Below are 27,769 nucleotides of genomic sequence, written 5' to 3'. Positions count from 1 at the left end.
AATGCCAATGTTCATATGCTAGTTCTGAAGCAGGAAAAGACATGACCAACAAACACTATGTTCTCCCATAGAAAACACAAAATGTTACTTTTTACTGGGCTAACTAAATCAAGAAATTTTATTCGTATTTTTTTTATTTTTCAAATAAGTTATTTAAATAATACACCTGAAACTAATATAATATTGCATGTCACAAGTAATTGAAAAATAAATAAATAATAATAGCAATACTAAATAATAATACATTAGGTATAAAAATAATTTAAATAATATACACTTTATTTAAATAAATAAGTTTAATATACATTCAGTTAATAAAGAAATTAAATAACTAAAGATTTTTAAAGAAATAAATTTACTTATAATAAATAATTTTAAAATATTTTAGAGAAAATTTCAACATAGCAATAAAAAGATTTTCTGATTATCCAGGTAATAAAAATTATCAAAATCCTTCATAATCAAGTATTTTGCATTATCTCGTTTTAGCAAAACAAAGTTTTGGCTATTTTTTTTTAAAAGGCTAATAATTCAAATAATAGTTACCTGAGCTTCTCGAAGTTTTGCTGTAGTGCTTTGCTGAAGAGCTTGTTGTTCTTGATGCTGTTGCTTTGTTTTCTCTAATTGATGCTGCAGTTCTGTGGAATTTGTTACATTTTCCTTTAACTTAAAAAATGTAGACTGTCAGATGACAACTTAGAGGCATAATGTTATCAATCATAAATATCAGGTATTACTTCACATCTCACAATTCCCTAGTCTGAAGAAAAAACTAAATTCAGACAATATATAATAAAATCAACCTTATATGCAGTATCTCATTGCTTATAGAATATCATGATTAAGAAACTATTCCCTAGAACAGACTGTCATCCTGAGAAGAATTCAATTCTTTCTCCAGGATCCCATTTATTTTATTACTGTGTCTTGTATTCGAATGTGATCAAGGAATTACATAAAAATTTCTTCTAACAATAATCTAAGCCATGGTATCAATATTTGTTTTATTTTTTCTACAATCATAATTATCATTTATTGAAAAGAATGAATCATAACAATATTCAAGATACCTCAACTCTATCAACAAATTTGCTAACATAAACTTATCTGAAATGCTAGCTTACCTCTTCTTCTAAACGAGAAAGTTTGAGTTGTAAATCAGCTACTTGCTGTTCTTTATCCATCAACTTCTCACTTGAAAGCTGTCTCTGCTCCTTCAGCCTTCCATGAGCTTCCCCTAGTTGGCGTTCTGTCTCCAGAAGTTTGCTATGTAACTTTAAAAAATAAAAAAAAATCATATATAATATATATATACACACACACATATATATACATATATATGTATAAACACATGCACGACCATCACTACCGCCACCTAGCTTTCAAATGTTTTATTTTCCACCAATATTAGTACAATATCATAATTTTCATGATCCAACTCAATTTTAACCACATAAATTATGATGAATCCCATAAAATTGTAATTAAACATCACATTTTCTGACTTTCTTGCTCTTTTAAAAAATACAGTGAACCAAAAGGTCTTGTTTGGACATAAGTATTGGAATCTCTTGAAGAACTTAACATAACAAAGTGAAAGTTAAAAATTAAGACACTCAGAGCATAGGCATATTCCACAATATTTTTTAAATATGTTTTTACTGATTTCAGAGAGAGGGAGATGAAGATATAGATACATGATCAGAGAGCAACACTGAATGGCTACCTCCTGCATGCCCCTAATGGGGATCAAGCCTGAAACCCCTGCATGTGCCATGAAGGGAAATCAAACCGGCAACTTCCTGGTATACAGGACCATGCTCAACCAACTGAGCCACACTGGCTGGGATAGACAGTATTTTTAATCATTACTACTGTTTTTTCGTATTTATGAACCACCACAATTTACTTCTTACATTGGGTATTAAAGAGAACACAAAGCATTCCAAAGTCCTCAAAATGGTACAATATTTCTAAATAAAATAGAGCAAATAATTTTTTAAAAATATATTGGGGGATCTTCATTCACTAACTCTAAAATTGCCACCCAGTTAAAAGTAAAAGAGAAATTACACCTGGAACTAAATCAGAACTCAAATTCATTATTCTTTCTAATACCACCAGAAATAATAGTTACTTTCTCTTGGGATGGGGAGGGAGGGTAGTTCCATTAAAAAAATAAAAGTTTGTATTAATTTCAAAGGAATTGCTGCACAAGTGCTGGTAGTATAGAAAAAAAATTTCTGCATGGAGATAAGAATGCAGGACATTTGGAAAGGCTTATACACTAAGAATGCTCTGACACACCAGCCTCAAAACTCAAAATAAATGCATATGCTTCAGCAACATTAAAAAATTTAAAACAGCTCGACCAGCATGGTTCAGTGGTTGAGCGTTGACTTATTAACCAGGAGGTCAAGAATCGATTCCCAGTCAGGGCACATGACCAGGTTGCAGGCTCAATCCCCAGTGGGGGCTGTGCAGGAGGCAGCCAATCAGTGATTCTCTCTCATCACTGATGTTTCTATCTCTCTCTCCCCCTCTCCCTTCCTCTCTGAAATAATTAAAATTTAAAAAATAAAAAACATTCTATATAATTGCTGCCAATCAAAATTATGTTAAATCTTAAAATATTAAGACTCTGTAGCCTTTATGCCATATTTATACTCATATGCTCTATAATTGAATATTTTTCCATAAAAATTTATAATTGGCAAGGGAAAAGATAAAGTTCTCTCAGTAAAGTAGACACCTGCTATTTTCTTATGCTATGAAACAACCTATGGCTATCAAAATACATACTATGCTTTTAAAAAAGTTAAACTTTTAAAGTAAAACTTGCTTCCATCTAACTAAAACAGGACTCAATAATAAAGACAATGAATTTTTATTATCTTTGTCCTTAGCCAGCACCCTAGCATCTGTCTCCTTTTTATTCTTCTTTTTAAAATGCAGTGAGTTAGCACTACAGTAAAACCTTGATATAACAGACTAATTCGAATGAAGGATTACCCGTTAAAGCTAAAAGTACATATATAATAAAGTAGGTTTTCCAAATGCATATGTTAAAAAACTGAAAAATTAGTTTGCCTGTTTTTACTTATGTAGATACATTTGTATAATTAAAATTAAGTATATATGAAAAGTTTAATTTTGCAGAAAATTTTTCTTTATGTACTACTATAATTTTAAATTTATACTGAATACGTCTAGTAAATGCTTGCATTTACCAGTCACCACAAGTAAACAAATGCACACGGCTGGGGTGTGGCTTAGTGCACGCAGGAACATCGGCCTGGCACATGTTAAATCTGCTGCAGAAAGTCACCCCATGTAACAATAGAACCAACAACAGAAGAAACTACCAAAGGAGATGCGGTGTGATCATGTGCTAATCACTGGCTGAACACTGTTTACTAGCGGTAACACTTGGATTAAAGTATGTAGACTATAGCTATAGATATGTAATGTTTACTTATGTCAGTGAAATTACTAAAGTGTTTTTTCCAACATATGGCCTATTCACTAAAATTTGTTAAATATAACAGTGCAGCCCTAGCCAGTGTAGCTAAATGGTTAGAGTGCTGACCCCGTGCACTGAAGGGCCACAGGTTCGAATGATGTTCAAGGGCACATATTTGGGTTGCAGGTTAGATCCTACCCCAGTCAAGGCAAATTCGGGAGGCAACCAACTTATATGTCTCCCTTACATCGATATTTCTTTCTCTCTCTCTCTCTCTCTCTCTCTCTCTCTCTCTCTCTCTCTCCCCCCCCCCCCATGCCTCCCTCCCTTCCACTCTCTCTAAAAATCAATGGAAAAAATATCCTTGGGTGAGGATTAATAAAAAAATAAAAATCAATTAAAAATCTTTTTTAAACATAACTGAATAATAAAAAATAACCTGTTAATTTAGTTATAAGCAAATCTTGGTTAAAAGCATTTTAAAATTACATATGGAGTAGAAATTTTAACTGTTAAATCCTAATTATATTAAATAGAGGTCCTCAAAATCAAGGGTTTATTATATAACTAGAGGTCCGATGCACAAAATTTGTGTAAGAGTACGCCTTCCTTCCCCCAGTTGCTGGCACAGGCTTCCCTCTGGCACTGGGACCCAGGCTTCACTCCAGTGGTTGGCAGGCACCCGGGACCCAGGCAGCCCTGGCTTCGTCCAGAAGGACGTCTGGTCTAATTATCATATTAGGCTTTTATTATTATAGATAACTATCCAAACCTTCTCCTTCTCACTAAAAGAACTAGGTCTAATCTTGATATGTGAAAACTAAGGAGGCTTTCAAAGTAAGCTCATATTGCAAGCATCTAAGTGCTCAACCTCTTACAAACAGGCATCACCCATATCTAGTTCCTAAACTTGCTGGATAAGAATCTCCTGCTATCAATCAGACCTCTTCCCTAAAAGTTTAAATATAATATTTAGATTCAGGAGAGTTCAGAAATCACTTGCCAAAAAGCAACACTTTAAAAAGCAGTAGTTTTCAATTTCAACTGCCCAGTATAACCACAGAGGAAATGTTTAAATATACTAATGTCCAGGCATACACCAGAGATAGTGATTTAATTGGATCAAGGGTGAGGCATAGATATTTTCATTTTTAAATTTCCCTAGGTGACTCCAATGTGCAGAGTTGAGAACCACTGAATTAAAGATAACTATTGCTCTAAAGGGGAGAGAAAAAAATATATGTATTTTTAATAACTTTGTCATTCATTACTGTATGATTCCTGATAAATACCTGAACTTTAATAAGTTAATGAATCTCAAACTGAAGCTTGCCAAGAATGGCAGTAGGCCCAAATAACTTATACAGTGATGGTATACAATTTTAGAGTAAATATGTTAAAGAAAAAGAGGTTAAATTAAAAGAAAAATAGCCCATCAGTGTTGCTCAGTGGTTAAGCCTCGACCTATGAACCAGGAGGTGACAGTTCAATTCCCAGTCAGGGTAGATGCCCAGGTTGCCAGCTCGATCCCCGGTAGGGGGTGTGCAGGAGGCAGACAATCAATGATTCTCTCTCTCATCATTGATCTTTCTCTCTCTCTCTCTCTCTCCTCTGAAATCAATAAAAAAATATTTAAAAAACATATATTTTTTAAAAGTAAAAATAGAAGGCTATATGACACAGCTCTGAAGTCCAATAGTTTGTGGGTACTGATGGCTTCCTGAGGCTCTAGTTCCCTTAGGGTAGGTGTGGAGTGGCCCTGACCTCTGAGTCCCCAGCATAGGCACCCGGGATGATATTAACCTGACACCCGCTGCACAGTCCGGTGTCTGCATCAGCTCAGGGCCTGTATCTTTTCCACATCCACCATGGAGGTGGCCTTCTGAGACATGCGGAAAGTCCTCTGGGTGGTGAAGAAAACTGACACAGCCAAGGGGATCACTGACCTGCTGTCCTAGGGTTGCATAAAGCTGAGAGGACTTTCTAAATTCAACAAGATCTATGAATTTAATTATCACTTGTATGGTCAGATGTTACCATAATAATGACTTGGGTTTCTGAACATTTGCTGGCTCATGATTTCCACATGCAGTTTTGTAAATGGCAGAGCTGCAATCCTCTTGCCCTCTTTGAAGCAGAAATTGAAAAGTACTGCCCAAAGAACTTTGTACACATCAAGAAAACTCTGGAACAAGAGACTCAGCAGTGTCAGGCAATCGTGATCTGGACCAACTGTGTTAGAGAAGGTGAAAATATTGGTTTTGAGATTATCCAAGTATACAAGTCTGTGAGTCCCAGTCTGCAGGTTTTGAGAGCCAGTTTCTCTGAGATCACCACAGAGCCCTCAGCCTCTGAAAACCTAATAAGAGAGTGAGCGATGCTGTGGACATGAAGCAGGAGCTGGACATTAGGACTAGAACTGCCTTCACCAGATTCCAGACCCTGCAGCTTCAGAAGATTTTTCCCGAGATGGTGGCAGAGCAGCCGATCAGTAACGGCAGCTGCCAGTTCCCAACACTGGGGTTTGTGGTGGAGAGATTTAAAGCTATTCAGGCTTTTTGTGCCAGAATCTTTCACAAAATTAAAGTAACTCCTGACCATAGAGATGGCACAGTAGAATTCAGTTGGATAAGGCATCATCTCTTTAACCACACGACTTGTCTTGTCCTCTACCAGCTGTGCATGGAGAACCCCAGGGTGACTGTGGTGGATGTCAGTTCTAAGGCAAAGAGCAAGTGGAGGACTCAAGCTTTGGACACTATGGAAACCATGAGAATTGCCATAAAGCTCTACACTCAAGGGTAATTTAGTTATCCCAGGACTGAAACATTTTCCCCAGAGACTTAAACCTGACAGCACTGGTGGAACAGCAGGCCTGGGATCCACACTGGCAGATCTTTTGCATTCAAGAGTGGGGTGGCCTCACCCCAGGCAATGGGAACAAGTCGACCAAGTTCACCCTCCCATCCACCCCAACAAATACACCTGCAAGCTTGCAGTAAAGAGATGTTAATGTCGAAATTCTCCTATTTCACAATCTACTGCCTGAATCTGTGAAAGACCCTCATGGGAGATGAACAGCAACTATGTGAGTTTATTGTTTGCCATTTCCTAGCTTGCTGTTCCTAGGATGTTCAGGGGCAGGCGACTACCATGAAGACTGACATCTCTCAGGAACGACTGTGGTCTATGGTCTTGTGATTCTGGCCCAAAACTATCTGGCTCTGTAGCCATATGATTGCTGGAGTGACAAGGTGATAAATCATAGTGATAAATATGGATAAGTCAGAATCTAGTATCTCACCCCATAGGCTTCAGGGAGAAGAGGAAGATAGCCATGTTCCCAACCCTAGGGCAATTGCATGGACCAGGGCATGTTCTTCAAACTGGAAATTGTCTTTGGCCTGGAATTCCATAGCAGAATGATTTGTTTGATCCTTCCGCTGCTCTCTGTAAACCCTCCCTGTCTATGAGAGAGGCTCTTGCTTTCAGGCCAGCACTGCAGAGACGATGGGCAGGAAGAGGAGTCCACCTCAGCTGCTCACTGAAGCGGACCTTATTGCCCTCTTGGGAAAGCATGGCATTGGTCAGTATAAAGTGGACCCTACTTTATAGCTGAAGTGAGGCTTAGAGAAGTTAGGAACTTAACCTAATGTTACAAAGTGTGTAAGCTATTAAAACTTAGGTCCAAATAACAACACAGTCATTGCTCTTAAGCAATGCTCTGCATCATCCATATACAGATACCTCAGAGTTACTTCTGGTTTGGTTCTAGACTGCTGCAATAAAGTGGGTCACAGGAATTTTTTTATTTCCCAGCATATAAAAAAGTTAGGTTTAAGTCTTTTAAGTGTGCAATAGCATTATGTCTAAAAAAAAAAAAAAAAGTATATACTTTAATTAAAAAATACTTCATTGCTAAAAAATGCCAACCATCATCTGAGGCTCCAGAGACTCGTAATGTTTTTACTGATGGAGGGCCTCGCCTCAATGTTGATGTCTGTAAAGTGCAATAAAATGAGGTGTGCCTGTAAAGACACATCTCCCACCAGTCTCAATGGGGAGCAGGGGCTGCCCATAGACTCAATATTTTTGACCCACGTTGGGATTTGTTGTGTGTTTTGTTTTTTTTTTATAAAAAGATATCAACATGTAAAACTTGAGAAATTCCACATAAAAATCTGTCACTTCATCTTTTGAAGCATCAGGACGTCTGGCAGCCTGAGCCTTCACTCTCACACGCACAGTTGTTTGGATCTGAGCGGCAGCCATCTCCTCTAGATGTCATTCTCCATTGCTCAAAGTGGGCTTCCTTCACCGACTCATTACATGCCAGGCCCCTGTGGGATCTCAGTTTGTCACCTATTAGCCATGTATGTCCATATTCTTAGATTTTTGTTAAAGCATTTCCCATAATTGCTTAGGAATTAGAAAGTAGATTTATATGGTGTCAGATCATAAGTTATATAAATGCTTAATCACTTGGTTGTACACCTGAAACTAATATAATATAGAACATCAACTGTAATTGAAAAACAAAAATATTTTTTTAAAAAAGAAAAAAGTAAAAAGAAATACACACTGGAATTATTAATAGAATGGCCCACTTTAAAGTCACATTTTTAAGATATACACATATATGTATATGTTCTTTAGTAAATTGTTTTATATATATATATATATATATATATATATATATATATATAATTCTTTATTCATTATATTCCTTATAATGCTTACTATGTGCCAGGCCCTATTCTACATGCTTCACAATTAGTAACTAGTTTAAATCTTTATAGCCCTATAAAGACAGTTCCATTATTATCCTCATATTATAGACGAGCAAACTGAGGCACAAATTAAATAACTTACCTGAGATCACACAGTTTACAGGCCACAGAACTAGAATTTAGGCAGTTGCTTCCTAAATCCACAGATAAACCACTGTGCTTTTCAAGATGGCATATTAGATAATTTTTTAAAGTAAAACTGATGACATCTAATCTTTTCATTAAGTAACAAATCATTATCAGCACATCTGTGGCTATTTTAGAAGTACACATAAACACAAATATAAGGGATATATGTTACTCTGTTACTTTGTTGACAATTGCCAACTATCTAATTTTGTCAGCACTGAAATGAACACTGATTATGATAGAGTGGAGAGCAAAACAAACCCAGTTCATGCCTATATACTTAACGGATACTGAAAAAAATGTTTAAGGTGAGGTTGACTTCCATTCTTCCAACAAATATTTACTGAAAGCCTTAAGTACAGAGGCAGATAGAGTACAAAATAAAACAAATTCCTCACATTAGAAAGCTCACAGTCCAATGGGAATTATAGACAATATGGAAGTAAACAAAAAATTAATATACAATATAAAGTGTTATAGAGAACAAGAAAGAAGAAGCTTGCTGAAATAAAGAAGTGGGTCGGTCAGACTATATGGAAAACAAGCTATTTAAATAGGTTGGTCCCAGAAAGCTTTATTGCAAAAATGACACTTGAGCCAGCCTTGAAGAACTGCAGTCAAGAATACACTAAGAAGAAAACACAGGCAGAGGACCTAAGGCAGGAAAGCATTTGACATGTTGGTGTGTTTGAGGAACTAAAAGAAGAACAACATGGCTTCACGGTGACAGGAGATGCATTTGAAGACATAGTTTGGGCAATATTACATAGAGGCTTACCAAATTAAAACATCTGATTTCAATTCAAAATGTAATGCAAAGCCACTTTAAGCAGTGTTAAGCAGAGGAATAAAGTGATATTGCTTCATGTTTTAAAAAGATGTCTCTGACTTCTGTATGGAGAATAGATTAAGGAGGTCACTAGAAGAAGGGAAACTTGTAAGAAGGCTAATACAGTAGCCCAGGTCAGCAATGATGGAGGCTTAGGTTAAGGGTAGTAGCAGTGTAGATGAAAAGAAGTGGACAGATCTGAAACATACTTTGATGGTAGAATCCAGACAGCATGCTGAAAGAAAGAAGATAAATGGTATCACTTCAAGGTCTTCAGTATGACCTTTTTATTTTGTTTAGAACTGTGACTAAGCCTAATAATCATATATTCAAATCTTTGTATAAAAATATGTTTGAGCCCTGGCCAGTGTGGCTCAGTTGTTAGAGTGTCAGCCCACAGACCGAAGGGTCACAGGTTTGATTCCCGGTCAAGGGCATGTACCTGGGTTGCAAGTTCAATCTCCATCCCCAATCGGGGCGCATGTGGGAGACAACCAATTGATATGTTTCTCTCACACTGATGTTTCTTTCTCTCTCTATCTCCCCTGCCCCTCCCTTCCACTCTCTCTGAATCAATGGAAAAATATCCTCAGGTAAGGATTCATACACACACACACACATATGTTTGAATAGGTTCTCAAAAATTCCCAATGCCCCTCCATCCACTGACAACCAAATAAAGCCTGTATTTCTCAGCCTATATTCAAGATCCTACATAAAAGTCCCAAATGCTCTTCCATAATAGTGCACTCCTATTACACATGTCTTATTCTAAGAGCAAATCACTGCCCTTCCTGGTTTTTATAATACTTTCCTGCCACTAGTTTACTCTCGCAATCCTTCTGCCTGAAAGCTCCTCCTGCCTACAAAACGCTACTTGCCTAAACCCATCTAATGTTCACAATTTCAAGCACCACTTCTCTCTTACAGAAAGCTTTACCTGATCACATAACTAAACAAAATAATTACATATGGTGAAGTACTATGGGGGAAAATAAGGAGAGGAACTCTCCCAAATTCTCATAGTATATGGGATCATTTTACTATAATTCTCACGTTCTTTGGTAGAGGATAGCACTGTTCTTATTCTCAATGACATTTACATAATCATTTAAGGTAGTGTGTCCTTTTCCATTTCTGTATCTCCTAAAACTAAGGCATGGTGTCTTTTAGAAACCATAAATGCCCAATTTGTTTTTCTGGATTGAAAGTCAAATATCTAAGTTATTTTTAAGTTATTCACTGATATCTCCAAGCCTCTGTTTCCTTTCATTATGAATGCCTGAATTTATTTTTTCACTTACTCACTAAACATTTTCTGATAAATAAGCAATGTGCCGGGTAGTCAGGATACAAAAGTAGTAAGACATGGTTTTTTTACCCAAAGAGTTCAGAGTCTAGTGAAGAAAGACATAGGGTAATATAACTATGCTGTAGTAAGTAAAACAATCAAGATATGTACATGCTTAAGCCATCTTTTGGGGAAGGTTAGAAGAGGCATTGTTCAGAAACAGATTTCTAGAAAAGTAGCAAGTAAAATAAGTACTATTTATCAAGTAGAAGAGGAATAGAAGAATATCTCAGGCCAAGAAGACAGAAAAATTGATGCCACAAAAGCAAGTATCACTTAAGTGAAAATAATTGAACATTACCAAAAACTGGCTGAGGACTTTGTTCTTCCCCAAATTTCCATTTTTTCAATCAACTTTTAATGTTATCTATAAGAAATAACTAGAATACATAATTTTAAAATTAAGTTAATAGCAAAGTCAATACTTGCATTAAACTTCATCTGATAGACATTTATCTATAAGAAATAGCTGTTAGGACTAATAGGTTTTCTTTTAATATATCTAATTTTTATATTATTGGTTTAAAAATAATTATATTTTAAATTTTTAGTAAGAAAAAATTAAATGAAAGAATGGTCAACAATTTGAATCATTTACAAAAGCTAATAGGTGCTGAGAGTACCTATCATGAACTAGGTACTGTCCTAAGCAATTATATGTATTAAGTCATAAACACTTCACAACATTATTAAATGACAGATAATATCATTATTTTCTCCTATTAAGGGAAACTGAAATGAAAGAAAATGAGGTTTGACTCAATACTACAGTTGTGAAAATTAAAAGTTAATTTTTTTAATGAGAATTTTTTAATGAACTACATTATGATCAAATAACCATCAGGCACACTAAGAAGAAACCATAGGAGAAATTAAATACATAAAAGTAACATCCTTACCTGATTGATTTCACTTTGGAGTTGTAATCCATGCTGCTCCTTTTCTTCTCTCTGTTGTTGTAGCTGCTTAAACTCTGCCTTAAGATGCTGGTACTTGGTCTCTACTTCTAATAATTCTTCTTTGAGTTTTTGAGTAGCTTCTCCCTTTTCACCTAATTCTGCCTGTATTCTCTGCAGTGTGGTTTCAGAAGCAGATAATCTTGACTGAAGTTGTTGACAATCTAGGTCTTTTTGATGAAGGCTTGCTTGTATATTCTTTTTACTCACACATTCGTCATTATGCTTCTCTTCTAATTGAGTATAGTCCAGTTCTTTCTTCAGCAACTTTTCAGTCAAGTTCTGAAATATCAATTTAACAATTTTTCCTTTTCTAATATTTTAATTATTCTAATTATTCAAAGAATTTATACAGCAATACCATCTCCTACTAAATGTTTTAGTCAATATTACAATATAAAAACCGTGAAAATATTCTAACCAAGAAGAATTAAATTATTACATACTAACTTAATATAATTTAAGAATTACTAATGCAATTTTGACATAAATAAAAACCCTAAAATCTACTAGATTCTTTAGGATAAGAATATTTATATTCTCCCATTTGAGTTATAAATTAAAACTACACTTCTAGCATCAAAAATTATCTTGGATAACAATATGTTGTGGCAACTATCATTTCTGGATTTGCTGATAAGTATTTTAGCATAACAATACCATTCACTGCTCTAGTATGCCTGGTCCTACTCATTCCTTATATTTGTTCTTAATAAGGACCATTTTTAAGAGTTACAAGTTTAAGACTAATTCAAATATTTCTCTAAGTATATAAATAGTGATTTAAAAATATCACTTACCTGCTTTATATTTTGTTAATTTACTTAATACTATCAAGTACAAAATGTAAAAATGATACTACCAATCAAATATATGAATCAACAAGACTAATCAGATGTCAAAGTCTGGTCTCAGTGGAGTTGTTACAATTAATATTGAACACTTTAAATCAACATATTTACACATGAAATATAAATCAGAATTTTGACTTAATTGTGTAAGAAAGCTGGGATAAGAAGCCACTATAAGCACCAGAAGAGTCGATCCATGGACATTTATTTTACTCAGTTTTTATATTCAAAGTATAGAAGGGAATAATATAAAAATGGTAGGGGACAATCAAAGCCTCTGGCCTTTAAACAGATTACAATCTAAATGAAACACACACACACACAAAATGAAATAAATGAAACACCCACATTAAAAAATACTTTTCTAAGTATGTTAAAGCATGATGTACAAGCAAAAGTGGATTAATACAAAAACTGTGTCAAATTTAAGTGCCTAATTTTTTACAAAATAAAATGAGCAAAGTCAGGTGAAGCTAACTAGTAAATTCCAATCATCTAGAAATAAAGTTTGAGTTTGGTAAAGTGGTCAGAGGAGTTAAGTAATAGGTACACATGACTCATGCCATCTGCTCTATACAAAAAGACAGAATGGAACAGACAAGTTGCATGTGGGGAAACAGTAAACACTATTACCTCAGGGCAGTAATAAATCTAGGCACCAAAGAGAGAAAGGTAGCAGTAACTTATCTGAGAAGTACATTAATGTAAATTACCAAGTAGGAATATAATATTAAAAAAAGCAGAAAGATGACAGAAGCATATATAAGAGAGACAAGATGGGAGAAACCTTAGAGATAAGAAGAGCAACAAGAAGTTCGTAGCAAAATTAGCCAAGAGATGTGTGCCTTGACCAACCAACAGAATAGAAACAAGAAGTAGAAGAACCAAAATACTAGAGAAAAAACTAATACTTTTAAGTCAAACTATGTTAGAAAAATGATCTTTTTATAAACATTTTTGTGTTACTAGTTAGTAACTGCAAATCTTTCTTGACATGATTTTACATTTTCTCTTTTAAGAAAATAACATTTATTTTAGAATTTGCAGGCTAAGTCAAATCTATTTGGTAATCTATAAATGTACTGGATCTTTTTAAAGAAAATTCTAAGTTATTGAATTTCATGAATATAACCATGGTCACAAATACTGAGAACTTGAAGAAGATATAATTTTAAAACATGCTACAAAAATTAAGGTTGGTAATAAGTTAGTCTTCTTCCCCATAGGCTTACTTATAAAGTGACCAAGTAATCCCAACAATTCTATAAATAAATGACCCCTCAGACAGCTTCAATCTTTAAAAAGCAAAAATACATAACAACCATTGATTATTTAAAATTGACTTGTCCTAAAAAATTAATCAAAATCTATCTGCTTTATTGCAGAGGTGGGAGATGATTAAATCTTCTTTAAAAGAACCTAAACCACTTTGTTTTGTAAGAACCTAATCCACTCACACTATAATTTTTACATACAAAAGTCTAACTATATTTAACACTACAAGCTTTTCATTTTTATTAGAAATAAAAGAGTATAGTGATTACATGGTTTTTGAATATTTCTTTTTTAAAGTACAGCAGAATCCATTAAAGAAAATAATAATTGTACTTGTACTTATCAATATAAGTCCGTACAACAAAATATAAGATAGACATTATCATCCCCATTCTACAGACAAGGAAGCTACAATTGAAAGAACCCAATATGACTTGGCCAGTAGCAAAGTCACATATTATGATTCTAAGTCCAATAAATTTTTCATAATACAATTTAGACACTCAATGAGTCAAATTGTGCTCCCCAAAAATACATCCTATTCAAGTTTAAATTATAGAATGAATGTTAAGCCTAACTCATAACATAATTATCATTTGGGTAAGCAAAATTCTTCTTTCCTTCCAAATGTCTAGTCCTCTTGATTTTTTTCACCAATTGTTCTCTCAACATATTTTTTTACAGAGTTAATTTCCCTATCTCAGGCTCCATTGTTCAATTATTATTTGTCCAGGTAATGAGAATGAATGCAAAAAAAAGCACTTTTTTTTAATGCTTGATCACTTAAAAAGTGGTTTCAGACATCTCATCTTATTTGTTCCTCAAAACAGCTTGATGAGAAAGAACAAACTGACTTATTTGTAGCTCTCCAACATCTCGTATTTTGTGATCTTGCATGTTCCCATGCCTCCTGTATATTTAACCCCACTGCTGTGTAAAATTATCTTTAGAATCCTTAAAGACTAATCTAAAATGTTATGTCTTCTATAAAATTATTTCCTGAGTTACTGGGCAGTAAGTTAGGAAAACTCCTACCTTGGTCTGACCCAATCCTGTATCACAACACTTACCAAATAAAAAACAAAAATGAACATTCACTGAGGTGCTTACTAAACACCAGAAACTGGTCTAAGCACTATTAATTTTTTAATACTCATATCAATTTTAAGAGGCAAACGGGTATACATTATTTCTTAACAGAAGAGGAAAGACTTTGAGAAGTTGAGTGTCACAGCCAGTTGGTGGCAAAGCTGAGATTTAAACATGCCTTTGATCATTGTACTGCACTGTTCATATCAATATACCATCTTGCAACACAGTGGTAATACAAGTAACATAACTACTTGCCACATCTGGCCCCCGCTTGGTCCATGAGCACCTTAATACTGGGACTGATGGAAAGAGGAGAGCCATGAAGGATGAAAAAGGGATGAGAGGAGGATTAAAAATGGCAGCAGAGTAAGTGGGTGCTGCACGGACATGCTCCCAGGAATAAACTGGTATTACAACTAAAATACGGAAAAACTTCCTGAATAATCAAAGGAAAACACAGGAGAGAACCCTGACACCTGAAGACCGAAAGTGGAGACCACTTAGAGACTGGTAGGAGGAGCAGAGGTGTGAGAGGGCTGCCCAGGTGCCCAAAGACAGCAACTGAAGTCCCCGAGAGATATCTCAGCTGTGGTGGGGTGCCACTGAGAACTCTGGGATCTAATCCCCAAGCTGGGACTCCCAGCAAAGAGCACCAAAACTGAGAAAGGTGCCCACATAACAGCTAGCTGTGAAAAGCAGCAGGGTACTGTCTGCCAGGGAGTAACAGCTGAAAATTCAGGCACCCTCTTAAAGGGCCAACGCACAAAATTCCCTGTGGAGCCACCCACCTTGTGCTCCAGCAGCGGGTGAAGTGGACTGGAGCTGTGAGAGCAGAAGCCAGGACTGGGGACTCAGGGTATAGAGCTCAGAAGGCAGATACCCTGTCACTTCAAAGAATAGAACTGATAGTATTTGCTGTCAATGTTAAAATTAAAGCTTTCAAATGAAGCTCAGAATTTTGGAAAACTACCCTAGCTGGTTTGGCTCAGTGGATAGAGCATCGGCCTGTGGTTTGAAGGGTCCTGGGTTTGATTCCGGGAAAGGGAACGTACCCAGGTTGCAGGCTCAATCGCCAAAAGGGGGCGTGCAGCCAATCAATGATTCTCTCTCATCATTGATATTTCTCTCTCTCCCTCTCCCTTCCCCTCTTGAAATCAATAAAAATATATATAAAAAAAGAATTTTGGAAAACTTGTATCCACCACCATGAGCATGACACTCATACTTAAAGCCTATTTTGAAATTGATGGTGATAGTGACAAATGTGATTATTTTTATATTGTACAATGAAATGTGTCAGTTTTGGAGAGGTTTTCATAAGTCAGTGAACCAATATTTTCCACATTTGTAACACAATGTTATAAAGTCATGCACAGGAAAGATAGACCCAAAAGGCAAGATAGAAGAATGAATTTTAATGTTACAAAGTACAAAAATTTCATTGATATGGTTTCAGAGTCTACAGTGTAACTAACTTTTGAGAAACTATACCTTATCTAGTATCAAATTAAAATAGCTACAAGTATCTAAAAAAGGGCTATTAAGATATCCCTATCTTTTCCAACTACATATCTGTATAAGACTGAATTTTCTTCATATACTTCAACCATATCATAACAGATTAAATTTATACCGAATGAGAATCCATCTCTCCTGTAGTAAGTTAAATATTTACGAGGTTTGCAAAAATATAAACCATCACCACTATTCTTTGTTTTCGAAAAAACAGTAATTTTTCATAAATGTTCATATTTAATTGCTAATAGTTTTTAAAATAAATTAATAAGCATTTTAAAATTTTAATTTCGAATGTTGTAAGTATCCATAGATATAACTCAGAAAAATACCAGTAAAAGCTCTTTGGGGTTCATAACTTTGAGAATGCAAAGCAGTCCTAATATTATCATCATAACTAGCTAGTTTATTAATACTTATAATACGAAGAGAACAAAGCAGGCCAGACATTATAAGGATGGTCATCTGGACAGCTTCACCAGGAAGCTACAGCTTCATGCTCCCCAGGGAACCCCAGAGTCATTCTTGCAGATCACTGGGAGAAGGGATCAAACAAAAAGGGAGACAGGCGCATGGTGAAGTCCAGGTGATGTAGGAAAGGTTCTTGCCTGTCAGTCTGTGGTACAATGGATTGGCCGGGGGATGCCCATCAGAAGCATGTAAAATCCTGAAAGGTTGATTGGTTAGTTTAAAGAAGCTCCTGGTCAAAATCCCCAGAGTTCCCACACACTTGCTTTTGCACTTGTTCCCTTGCTCTGTGACCCCGACTCGCCAGTGTGCTCACTTGTTCTCTCTCCATAGCCATGTGGCCATGCAGACTACACATGCAAGATGCTAGACTTTAACATGGAACAGAAATTCTGGGCAATGGCCTTAATTCTGGCCCTGCTGAAGACAATTGGACTTCTTCCATGGCAAGACAGACACAGATGGAATCTTGGAGGGGAACCCCTTTAATTTTACATCATCAATAAAGCTTTCTACAAAATGCCATCCTCCTGGGGTGGGGTGGAGGGGAGCTTAGGAAGTTCTTTTCCTTGAGGCACCCCAAGAACTCCACTTCCACTGATAACACTGATATCAAGAAGTCTACTGACAAAGGGGTCACCTGTAATACTTCCAACAATAAAGATAAATTTAAAAATTTTAAAAGTCTATTGAAATAAAAATGTCTGGGAACTGTTGGCCAAGGCACAAGTAACAAATTACCACAAAATTTAGCAACTTAAAATTATATCTATTATTTTGCACTGCTTCTGAGAATCAAGAATCCAGCAAAAGCTTAGCTGAGATGGTTCCACTTCAGGGTCTCTCATGAGGTTGTAATAAACTGTGGGTCTAAACTACAGTCTCTGACAGCTAGACAAAAGTTGTTATTAGGGGCAGAAGGGAGAAATAGAATAGTGGATACTAGCTATAGTTATAAAAAATATTAATCATGCTCTGTTAACCCTGATTTTTTTTGTTCTGATTAAAGAAAGCACATTCTAACCTGTTTGGGAGTTGTATGCCCAGAGACCTAAGAGTTATACTGAAAATGGGCTCCATCCTCCTTATTGAGAACACCCTATTACTGAGAAGATAGAAAAAGAGGGCTACGCTGTCAGTCAGGGATTGGACCATGGGGGAGCGGGGAGGGGAGAGGAAGTAGAGCTTTGCAGACATGGAGCATGGAAACAAACAAAGGACCTAGAACAGTGGTCGGCAAACTCATTAGTCAACAGAGCCAAATATCAACACAATGACTGAAATTTCTTTTGAGAGCCAAATTTTCTAAACTTAAACACTATAGGTAGGTACATTGTTATTAACTTAATTAGGGTACTCCTAGGCTGGCCTTTGCTAAAAACATCCTCAATCTGAGGGGTGGACCTCAGCGAACGTACCCCCACTTCTTCTAATGCCACTTCTTCAAAATAGACTTGCCCAGGCCGAAAACTGACTTCTGCGCATGGGCCACGAAGTTTCAATCGGCACTGTATGTGCGCGCCCGCACGTGGTATTTTGTGGAAGAGCCACACTCAAGGGGCCAAAGAGCCACATGTGGCTCGTGAGCTGTGGTTTGCCGACCACTGACCTAGTAGACCCAGTTAGGTGGAACCTGGCTGGGTGAGGAAAAGTAGGCAGGGACAGTGATGTCACCTTGGACCTGAAGTGGCAGTCCTCAATCAGGTCCCCCCAGCCCCCTATAGACTGGAACTAGAGCTTCAAAATAATTGGATATTGCCAGAATTCTTTGAAGGGACCAACCAGAAGCTAGCAGGGTTTATGAATATCCCTAGACAAAGAGCTTAAGCTGTAACCCACTTTGGGCCCCTTTCCTACTGTCCTCATATGGCAGGAAGTCTGTCTATCCCCCAATAAACTTTGTTTCCGGCAACCATTTTTGTCCTTGACTCCATTCTTTGATTTTGCAAGACAACCTACCACCACATTATGGTTTCATTTTCTTGGAAAGATTAACAACCTTGCTGGGCCCTTTGCAATCCCCAGCCCCAACCCCCAGCCCACATTGCCTGTAATCTGTAACCATTATACCCATTCTTACCCCTTTTGCCTACTTCCCCATGTAATCTTTGTCCTTCTACCCCACATAAACAGCTGGCTTATGAGGAGGTGCAGAGCAGACTTTCATGGATGATCTGCTCTCCATATTGCCCGCATTATTGGAATAAATGCTCCAATTTTTTTTAGAAAGCCCTTAAGGCAGGGCTGGGCAATCTTTTTTCTGTCAAGAGCCATTTGGTATTTATAACGTCATCTGCAGGCCATACAAAACTGTCAACTTAAAAATTAGCTTGCTATATTTGGTCAAACATTTAATTACTTCATCCCTCATACATGATTCGACCCTGTCTCTGCTTAATTGGGTCAAGTAGTGATAGGCAGCCCCGACCCATTTGTTGTCCTGTTTCAAGCTAATTCACCTAGCTGTTGGCAAGAGAGTTAATATTTACAGCCAATTATGTGTGTTACATGCAACTGCGCCAGCTCCTACTCCTAGAGACACTATAAATGAGTTATGTCCACAGTGTACTGTCCTCAACAGCCCTGCTTGGGTCCTGTAGACTCAGGCCTCTGGCTTCTCTAAGGAAGCCAATTATTTTTTCCCTTCTACCATGTTCTTTTCAATCTTGATTTTTCCCTTGTTATATTTCACAAAAAATATTAAGTCTAAGCTAATAGTAAAGTCAACAAATTCATCTTAACTTTGAATATAAGGTTTTAATAACCCGTTATTCCACCACCACCAAAAAAGTAATGGGAGGAAAGTACAAAATACAAAATAAAGAACAAAACTGAAGGTCTCACACTTCCTGATTTCAAAACTCATTAAAAGCTGTAGTAGTTACAACAAAGCTTGGTAACACTAGATTTGGCAATGATTTCTTGGATATAAAACCAAAAGCACAGATTTAAAAAAAAGTAAAAATAGATGAATTACATCAAATCTAAAGGTTTTTTTTTGCATCAAAGGTGTGATATTGTGATTTATAATAAGAAATACACATTTGGTCTTCATCCCCATTTCTGGAACAGACTCCTAAAACCCTTGGAATCTTCTATGTTAAGATAAGAACAATAAAACAAGAAAGATGTATTTTGTTATTCATAATAAACCCCTTTCAATTACCTATGAGTTTATGTTAATGAGGCAATTTATTTAGAAAGCCCCTAAGGCAGTGCTGGGCAACCTTTTTTCTGTCAAGAGCCACTTGGTATTTATAACATCATTTGCAGGCCATACAAAACTGTCAACTTAAAAATTAGCTGGCTATATTTGGTCAAACATTTAATTACTTCATGGCCCTAATGCCATGGCAGGGCCTGACCAAATGATTTCAAGGGCCTAATGTGACCCTCAGTCTGGACATTTCCCACCTCAAGGAGAGGGGCTGGAGGCTGAATTAATCATCAAAGGCCAATGATTTAATCAATCATGCCTAGATAATGAAGCCTTCCTAAAAACCCAAAGGACAGGGTTTGGAGAGATTCTGGTTGGTGAACAGGAATCTGAGAAAAAACAGGGAGACATGCGAGCTCTGTACCCTTTCCCACAAAACTTGCCCTGTGGATCTCTTCCATCTGGCTGTTCTTGAGTTGTACTCCTTTATGATAAACCAGAAATCTAGTAAGTAAAATGTTTTTCCTGACTTCTGTGAGTCACTCTAGAAAATGCGTTGAATCCCAGAAGAGGGCTGTGGAAACCCCCATTTACGGCCAGTTGATCATAATTATAGGTAACAAGATAAACTTCCAATTGACGTGTGAAGGGGAGTGTCACGGTCTTAATGTATACCATCTGATGATATCTCCACATAAGGAGTTTCAGAACTAAGGTAAATTGTAGGATACCCACTTGTGCCATAGAACTGCTAATGTGTGGAACATCCACACATATGATGTCAGAGTATTAAGATTAGAGAAAATATACAGGAGAAGTGTTTTTTCTTTAACAAAAAGATACAACAGAATGAAAAGGCAACCTAAGAAATTAGAGAGACCAGAAGGTCACAGTTCGATTCCCAGGAAGGGCATGTGCCAAGTTGCAGGCTCACTCCCCAATAGGGGGTGTGCAGAAGGCAGCTGATCAATGATTCTCTCTCATCACTGATGTTTCTATCTCTTTCCTTTCCTCTCTCTAAAATAAATAAAAATGTATTTTAAAAATATATATGAGAAAATATTTGCAAATCATATATCTGATAAGAGGTTAATACCCAAAACATATAAAAAACTCACATAACTCAACAAAACAAACAACCCAATTAACATGATATGGCCAAAAAGCACATGAAAAGATGCTCAACATCCTAACCATCAAAGAAATGCAAATCAACCATGATGAAATACCACCTTATACCCATTAGGATGGTGACTATAAACAAGAGAGAGAGAGAGAGAGAGAGAGAGAGAGAGAGAGAGAGAGAGAGAGAGGAAGAGAGAGAGAGAAATGTTGACAAAAATGTGGAGCATCCTTGTGCACTTATGAGAATTGTTATGTACTGTTAATGGTGATAGCCTCAAAATATTGAAAACAGAATTATTATATGATCCAGAAATTCTGCTTTTGTTTATATACCCAAAATAATTAAAAACTGAGTCTTACAGAGATATTTATATACCCATGTTGATACTATTCACAATACCAAAAGACTATAGCAATCTAAATATCCATCAACAGATGAAGAGATATGATATATACATATAATGGAATATTATTCAGAATTGAAAAACAAGGAAATTCTGACACGTTACTACATAGATAAACCTTGAGGACATTATGCTTATGTGAAATAAGCCAGGCACAAAAGGACAAATACTATATGACTAGACTTAACAGTTGCTTAAAACAGTAATGCAATGGTGATGCAGCTTTGCAATATGGTGAATTCTGGAGAGAGTACAAAATGATGGCGCAGGTAAAGGCCTACACTTGCAGTACCCACAATGACATCAAATTTATAACTAAAATACAGAACAACCATCATTCATAACCACCTGAAAGCTGGCTGAATGCAAGTCCTACAACTAGAGAAGTAAAGAAGAAATCACAGTGAGACTAGTAGGAGGGGTGGAGGCCCAGAACAGGTTGGTCTGAGACCCACGTGTGCCATTTTTTTAATTGGGAGGGAGATCATCTCTGTGGAGGCTACCCTTGAAGAGCCAGGAGTCCCATCCCCACACCAGACCCTCAGCCCAGGGTTCCAGAGCTGGGAAGAGAAGTTCCTGTAACACAGGCTGTAAAAACTAGTGGGGATTATGGCTGACACGGAGGCTGCTGGAGACCCAGGTGTTCCATTTAAAGGGCTGGCAAAGGAACTTACTTAGACTCCCAGCACCCAGCAGCTTTGGGGGACCAAGACACATATGGTGAGGAACTGGACTGTCTAGCATCAGGGCAGAAACTCAGGGGTGGCTTTATCCCAAATGCGGGTACTCAGATGGGTCATTAATCCTATGCTGGGACCTTCCCTGTCACAGGGCTGACTGGCAGATATATCTGAGTCACCATTAGTCTGAAGTACACTTTTGGCTCTGCCCTGGGGATTCCCTGAGACCCTGCCCCATCCAATTTTCAGCCCCACCCAAGCTATTTACAGCAGCTTTTCTATATGAATGGTCTATCCTGGCTCAGGCTTCAGATTTTGCTAAAATCTCTCAAACAAGCTGCAGATGGTGACAGCATGCCCCAAACCTACCAATAAAAGGCCCAAGACCTGGCATTAGCACCAGCCTGCCTTGCTTCATAGTTGGGCTTTGCATGGGCAAATAGCAGCCATCTGCAGATCCCTCTGTAGTCTCTGCCAAGTGGTCCCAGGCAATGGCTGACTTTGTACCTCCCTGGAGGCCCTAGAGCCAGTGCTCCTGGTGGACAGCTTCAGGCTACAGCAGATTACAACTCTACACATCAACAAGTGACACACTCAAGGGGAAGATTCAATGAGCACTAAAGCCCCACTGAAGCAAGTCCTGCTCCATAGGGGTGTTTCCTGCATAGCAGCTCTCCCACTGTAGACTTAGCTGGTCCTCACAGACAATTGGCCTAGAGTTTAATTCCTACCAGTGATGCCAATGGCAGTCAAGGCTCAACTACAAGACTGTGCACACAGCCCACATAGGAGGGCACCTAGAGTGCCCAGCTCAGGTGACTGGGGAGGCTAAGCCACTGGGCCCTACTGGACACCTACTACACAAGGCCACTCTACCAATTCCAGGAGACATAGCAGCTCTACCTAATACACAGAAACAAACTCAGGGAGGCAGCCAAAATGCATAGACAAAGAAACATGTCACACATGAAAGAAATGGAAGCAAGCAAACTACTGGATACAGAGTTCAAAACCATGGTTATAAGGTTACTCGGGGATCTTCATGAGATTTTCAAGGATCTTAGTGAGAATGTTAAAGACATAAAAAAGGACCACTTAGAAATTAAGCATACACTAACTGAAATAAAGAATAGTTTACAGGGATTCAACAGTAGAGTGGAGGATTCTGAGACTCAAATCAGCAATTTGGAATATGAGGAAGCAAAAACACCCAATCAGAAGAGAAAACAGAAATAAGAATCCAAAAATATGAAGATAGTGTAAGGAGCCTCTGGGACAACTTCAAACATACCAACATTAGCATCTTGAGGATACCAGAAGGAGAAGAAAGAGAGCAAAATATTGAAAACCTACTTGAAGAAATAATAATAGAAAACTTCCCCTACCTGGTAAAAGAAATAGACTTACAAGTCCAGGAAGCACAGAAAGTCACACAAAAACAGGAACCCAAAGAGGCCCACACCAAGACACATCATAATTAAAATGCCAAGGGTTAAAGACAAAGAGAGAACCTTAAAAGCAGCAAGAGAAAAGCAGGTAGTTACCTACAAGGGAGCACCCATATGACTATCAGCTGATTTCTCAAGAGAAACTTTGCAGGCCAGAAGGGAGTGGCAAGAAATAGTCAAAGTGATGAATAGCAAGGACCTACAACCAAGATTATTCTACCCAGCAAAGCTCTCAGTTATAATTGATGGTCAGATAAAGAGCTTCACAAACAAGAAAAAGCTAAAGTAGCTCATCAACACCAAACCAGTAGAATATGAAATGTTGAAGGGTATTCTTTAAGAAGAGGAAGAAGAAGATACCAAAAATATTAACAGTAAAATAGCAACAAATATATATCTATCAATAATTGAATCTAAAAATCAAAAAATCTAATGAACAAAATAAACTGGTGAATAAAATCGAACCAGAGGCATGGAAGCATGGAACAGACTGACAAATCTCAGAGGGAAGGGAGGTGGGGAGGCAGGAAGAGATTAACCGAAGATCTTACCTATGGACACAGACAGTAGGGTGGTGAAGGCCTGGGGTTGGGTGGCAACCGGGTGGAGGGGGGCAATGGGAGAATAAAAGGGAGATATCTGTAATACTCTCAACAATAAAGATTTAAAATAAAATAAAAAGATGATGAGTTCTGGAGATTGGTTGCAAAACACTAAAATAATACACAGAATATATCACATTGTACTGTGCCCATATATAATAAAATACAAAGGATTAAAATTTAAGATACATAAAATCAATTCCCCACTATATGTAGTTTTAAAATTCTCACCTGATTTTTTTGTGTTAATTCATTAACAGAACTTTTAAGTTTTTGTAATTCTTGCACATACACAGCAACTTCCTGGGGCCCTTTGGCAAGTTCACTCCTTAGCTGGCTTATTGTGGCCTAAAAAAAAAAAATAGAGCAAACAGGTAATTAAAAAATAAATGGAAGCATCCAAAGGCTTTAAGATTATATAGATTTTTGTCACTGTTGTTGTAAAATTGAAATAATCCTTAGAAGTTTCAACTTGGTTCTTTATCCTACCACCCTATTGCCAGCGCACATTTAATTTGCCTAAAAATAATTTTTAAAATTTATCCAAAATGTACATTTATTTTACTACATAAAATAAAAAATTCTGTCCTACTTTATGCATTTGAAGCATGCATGAAACTGCAAACTTGAATTTACTGGCTTTGAAACTGTATATTAACCCTCCTGAATTTGAAGAACATATGCAAGTCATGCCTCCATTTTCTCCCAATTTCTATAATAGCCTTTTCTTTTTATTTTAAAAGCATGTTAAATGCAAATATAAAACACAGAGTCACCTTAAAATATGGCGGATCATCTTATTTACTGTAATGGTAAGTATTTGTCCAAAGAAGTTATCGAATGGAAGTTATATATAGTTTCATTAAGCTGGATCAGGTATAAGAGCTGAACATGATTTTGCTTTAATACATTTTAACTTCTTTTCATGAAAAGTCATTTTTATTTTTAAAACAATGGATCATTAAAAAATAATATAAACTTCCTATACATGAAAGTTTTAAGCATTAAAGCTTTCTCTTTAGAAAGACTAAGAACTGCTTTTTAAGTATGGTTTTCTATGACATTAACAAAAGAACTTTGTGTTTCTAATATTGCTTATTGGATTTACTTATTTTTCACATTCCTAAAATTATAATTTTTACTCTTTATTCATATGTAAACTTTATAATATAAGACAAGCTTTAAAATTTTTTCTTACTAAACACATCAGCAGTTACCTACAGCATAGATTATAAATAAGTACTTTCAACTTCTAGGAAGAAAAGTTAGGCTACTAATTTATTGTGATAAAAATGCCAAAAGATCTTTTATACTACTCCTTTGGAAACCCTTCCAGAATGTGTGGTATCACTATGATGAAATTCAAACAAAAAAGGCTCTCTGTTCTAGCCACACTACCTTTCCTCCCTATTTCATTTTTTATTCTCACCCGGTGAGAATATATTTATTGATTTAAGAGACAGAGGAAGAGAGAGGAAGAGAAACCTGGATCAGTAGCTGCAACTGGGAATCGAACCCAAAACTTTTTGGTATACAGACAATGCTCCAACCAAGACACTCAACCAGGGCCCTTTCCTCTCTATTTAACAGGCCAAGCTCACCTGTGCCTTGAAGGCTTTAGCACTTGCACGGACTCTTCCTGTTTCCTGATTCCTGCTTACTTCATTCTTCTCACACATATGCTCCTTGAGGAAACCTTCCTGATCATTCTATCTAAAATTGTCCCACATTATTGTCAGCTCCACACTTCTTTGTCTTTACGTGCTTAGCAATAACTGACTTTCTACCATAATTTGTTTATTTATATATTGTTCAGCTTCCACGAAGGAATACAATAAGCTTTATGAGAGGCAGCACTGTCTTACTCACTGTTATATCCCCACTCCTAAATGCTGCTACTTAGGCATTTAAAAAATTCTCTCTCAAAGAATGAGTGATTCTATCTTCAAGGAGTTGTCAGATATTTGTTCCATGGAAACCATATATTAGAACTATAAATAATTCATATTCCTTGAAGCCATGTCATTGAATTCAACATTGAACTTTCATTCAAAATAATTAAGAAAAGATATTTCAAGCAAAACATCCTGCTGGTAGTTTATAATTATAATTATTGTCCTAATAGTCTACTACTCTTACTTAGTAAAATAATCACTTAAAGATGGCTAAAAATGTGTATGATTAAAAAAAACAAAAATGAACATATCTTTGAAGTTCTGAGATTGCCTTAAAACACAAAAATGCCATATGACGATAAAGATGCTATATTAAAAGTATTACTAATATTAAAAGTCTTCCAAAAACACATTACCTCAAGTTTAAGCATCTCCATTAGAAAGCAGAAAAAATAATAATAAAATGATGGATGAAAGGTGGAAAACAGGACTGACAAAAGTACACATTTAACATACAATAAAAATGTCAAAACATACTGCTAAATCTGATCTCTTATATTAGCATACTTTTAAAAGATAAATAATTTTTTAATAACTATACTGAATATAATCATACTTATTCCATATCTTTATCAACATTTTAGCTTTTAAAACTAAAATTAAAATGAGTTTATTTGGAATAGAAATAAAATTTTTAAAGAACAGTTTCCATTAAAGACCACATTAAATATAAGTTAATTACAACTTTAATATTTTCAATAATGTAGGTCCTTAGAAATAACACTTTTAAAGCTTTAAATCCTCAATTTCTGATCTATGAAATAGTTAATTAGTATTTATAAAGTACTTTCAAATTTTTTAGAATGAGTGATTTATATGCCATTTAAAATATCTAGACCGAAAACTGTCAATAAATGCGTAATGTATATATTTAATGAAAGTAATGAAACATAAGGACCTATTTAACAATGCACACCAAGTTATATATCTTCAGCCTCAACTAGGAATAAATCATTGCATTTTTTAGCTTCTTTATTTCCTTTTAATGTGTTTTGTTTTTCATGCTAATTTTTAGGTTCAGTAAAATAGTTAATATATAAAATGAAATTTTTTTCGACTAAGTTCCTTAAGTGCTATAATTTACCAACACACTTAACTGAGAATAAATGGAATTAAATGTTAATAAATTAATAAAATATATGCCATATATTTAAAGAGCAAGCAGAAGCTAAAAACAAATGCAGTTATAAACAAATAGATGAGATGAAATATTTAGACAGTATTTTTTTTCATATAAATGTATGAGACACAACTCAAAATAAATTTTAAGCTATACTTAATATAAATATTACAACATACAATATGGCAAAATACAAAAAGTCATAACAATAAGTATTAGGGTCAAGTTTAACAGCACAAAATTTACTTTTAAGGCAAACCATCAGATCACCTAAAATAGAAGATAGCATGACACAGAAAGAACACAGGATTTGGGTAAGACTTGAGTTCTAATGCTGGCTTCTTAATATTAGGTGCATGGCCTTGAAAAGGTCATATAACCTCATTGAGTCTCAGATTCCTCACATATATAAAACAAATTTAAAATAGTACTTAACTCACAGGGTTAAAGGAAACAAATGGGACTACATATTTAAAATGCCTAGCATAGTATCCAAAACTAGTGGAACTCAAAAAGTAAGAGTCAGTTTCTAATAATATTACTTTCTTATGCTACCTTT

The 27,769-nt window shown here is 36.1% G+C and overlaps 1 protein-coding gene across 4 annotated transcripts in view; it reads right to left on the bottom strand.

Moving 5' to 3' along the window:
* EEA1 (early endosome antigen 1) overlaps nt 1–27,769 on the bottom strand; it is a 168,130-nt gene that overhangs the window by 59,289 nt on the left and 81,072 nt on the right. For all 4 annotated transcript variants that reach the window (XM_036297328.1, XM_036297331.1, XM_036297329.1 and 1 more), the window contains 4 exons: nt 24,367–24,483; nt 11,462–11,800; nt 1,125–1,274; nt 547–666 (listed from right to left, as the gene is read on the bottom strand). In XM_036297328.1, coding sequence (XP_036153221.1) covers nt 547–666; nt 1,125–1,274; nt 11,462–11,800; nt 24,367–24,483 — 726 coding nt within the window. The remainder of the gene's footprint in view (nt 1–546; nt 667–1,124; nt 1,275–11,461; nt 11,801–24,366; nt 24,484–27,769) is intronic.

This window comes from Myotis myotis, unplaced genomic scaffold, assembly GCF_014108235.1.
Source record: "Myotis myotis isolate mMyoMyo1 unplaced genomic scaffold, mMyoMyo1.p scaffold_m19_p_3, whole genome shotgun sequence".
In the NCBI taxonomy this organism is placed as follows: Eukaryota; Metazoa; Chordata; class Mammalia; order Chiroptera; family Vespertilionidae; genus Myotis; species Myotis myotis.
This window is presented reverse-complemented; position numbering and strand designations above follow the sequence as displayed.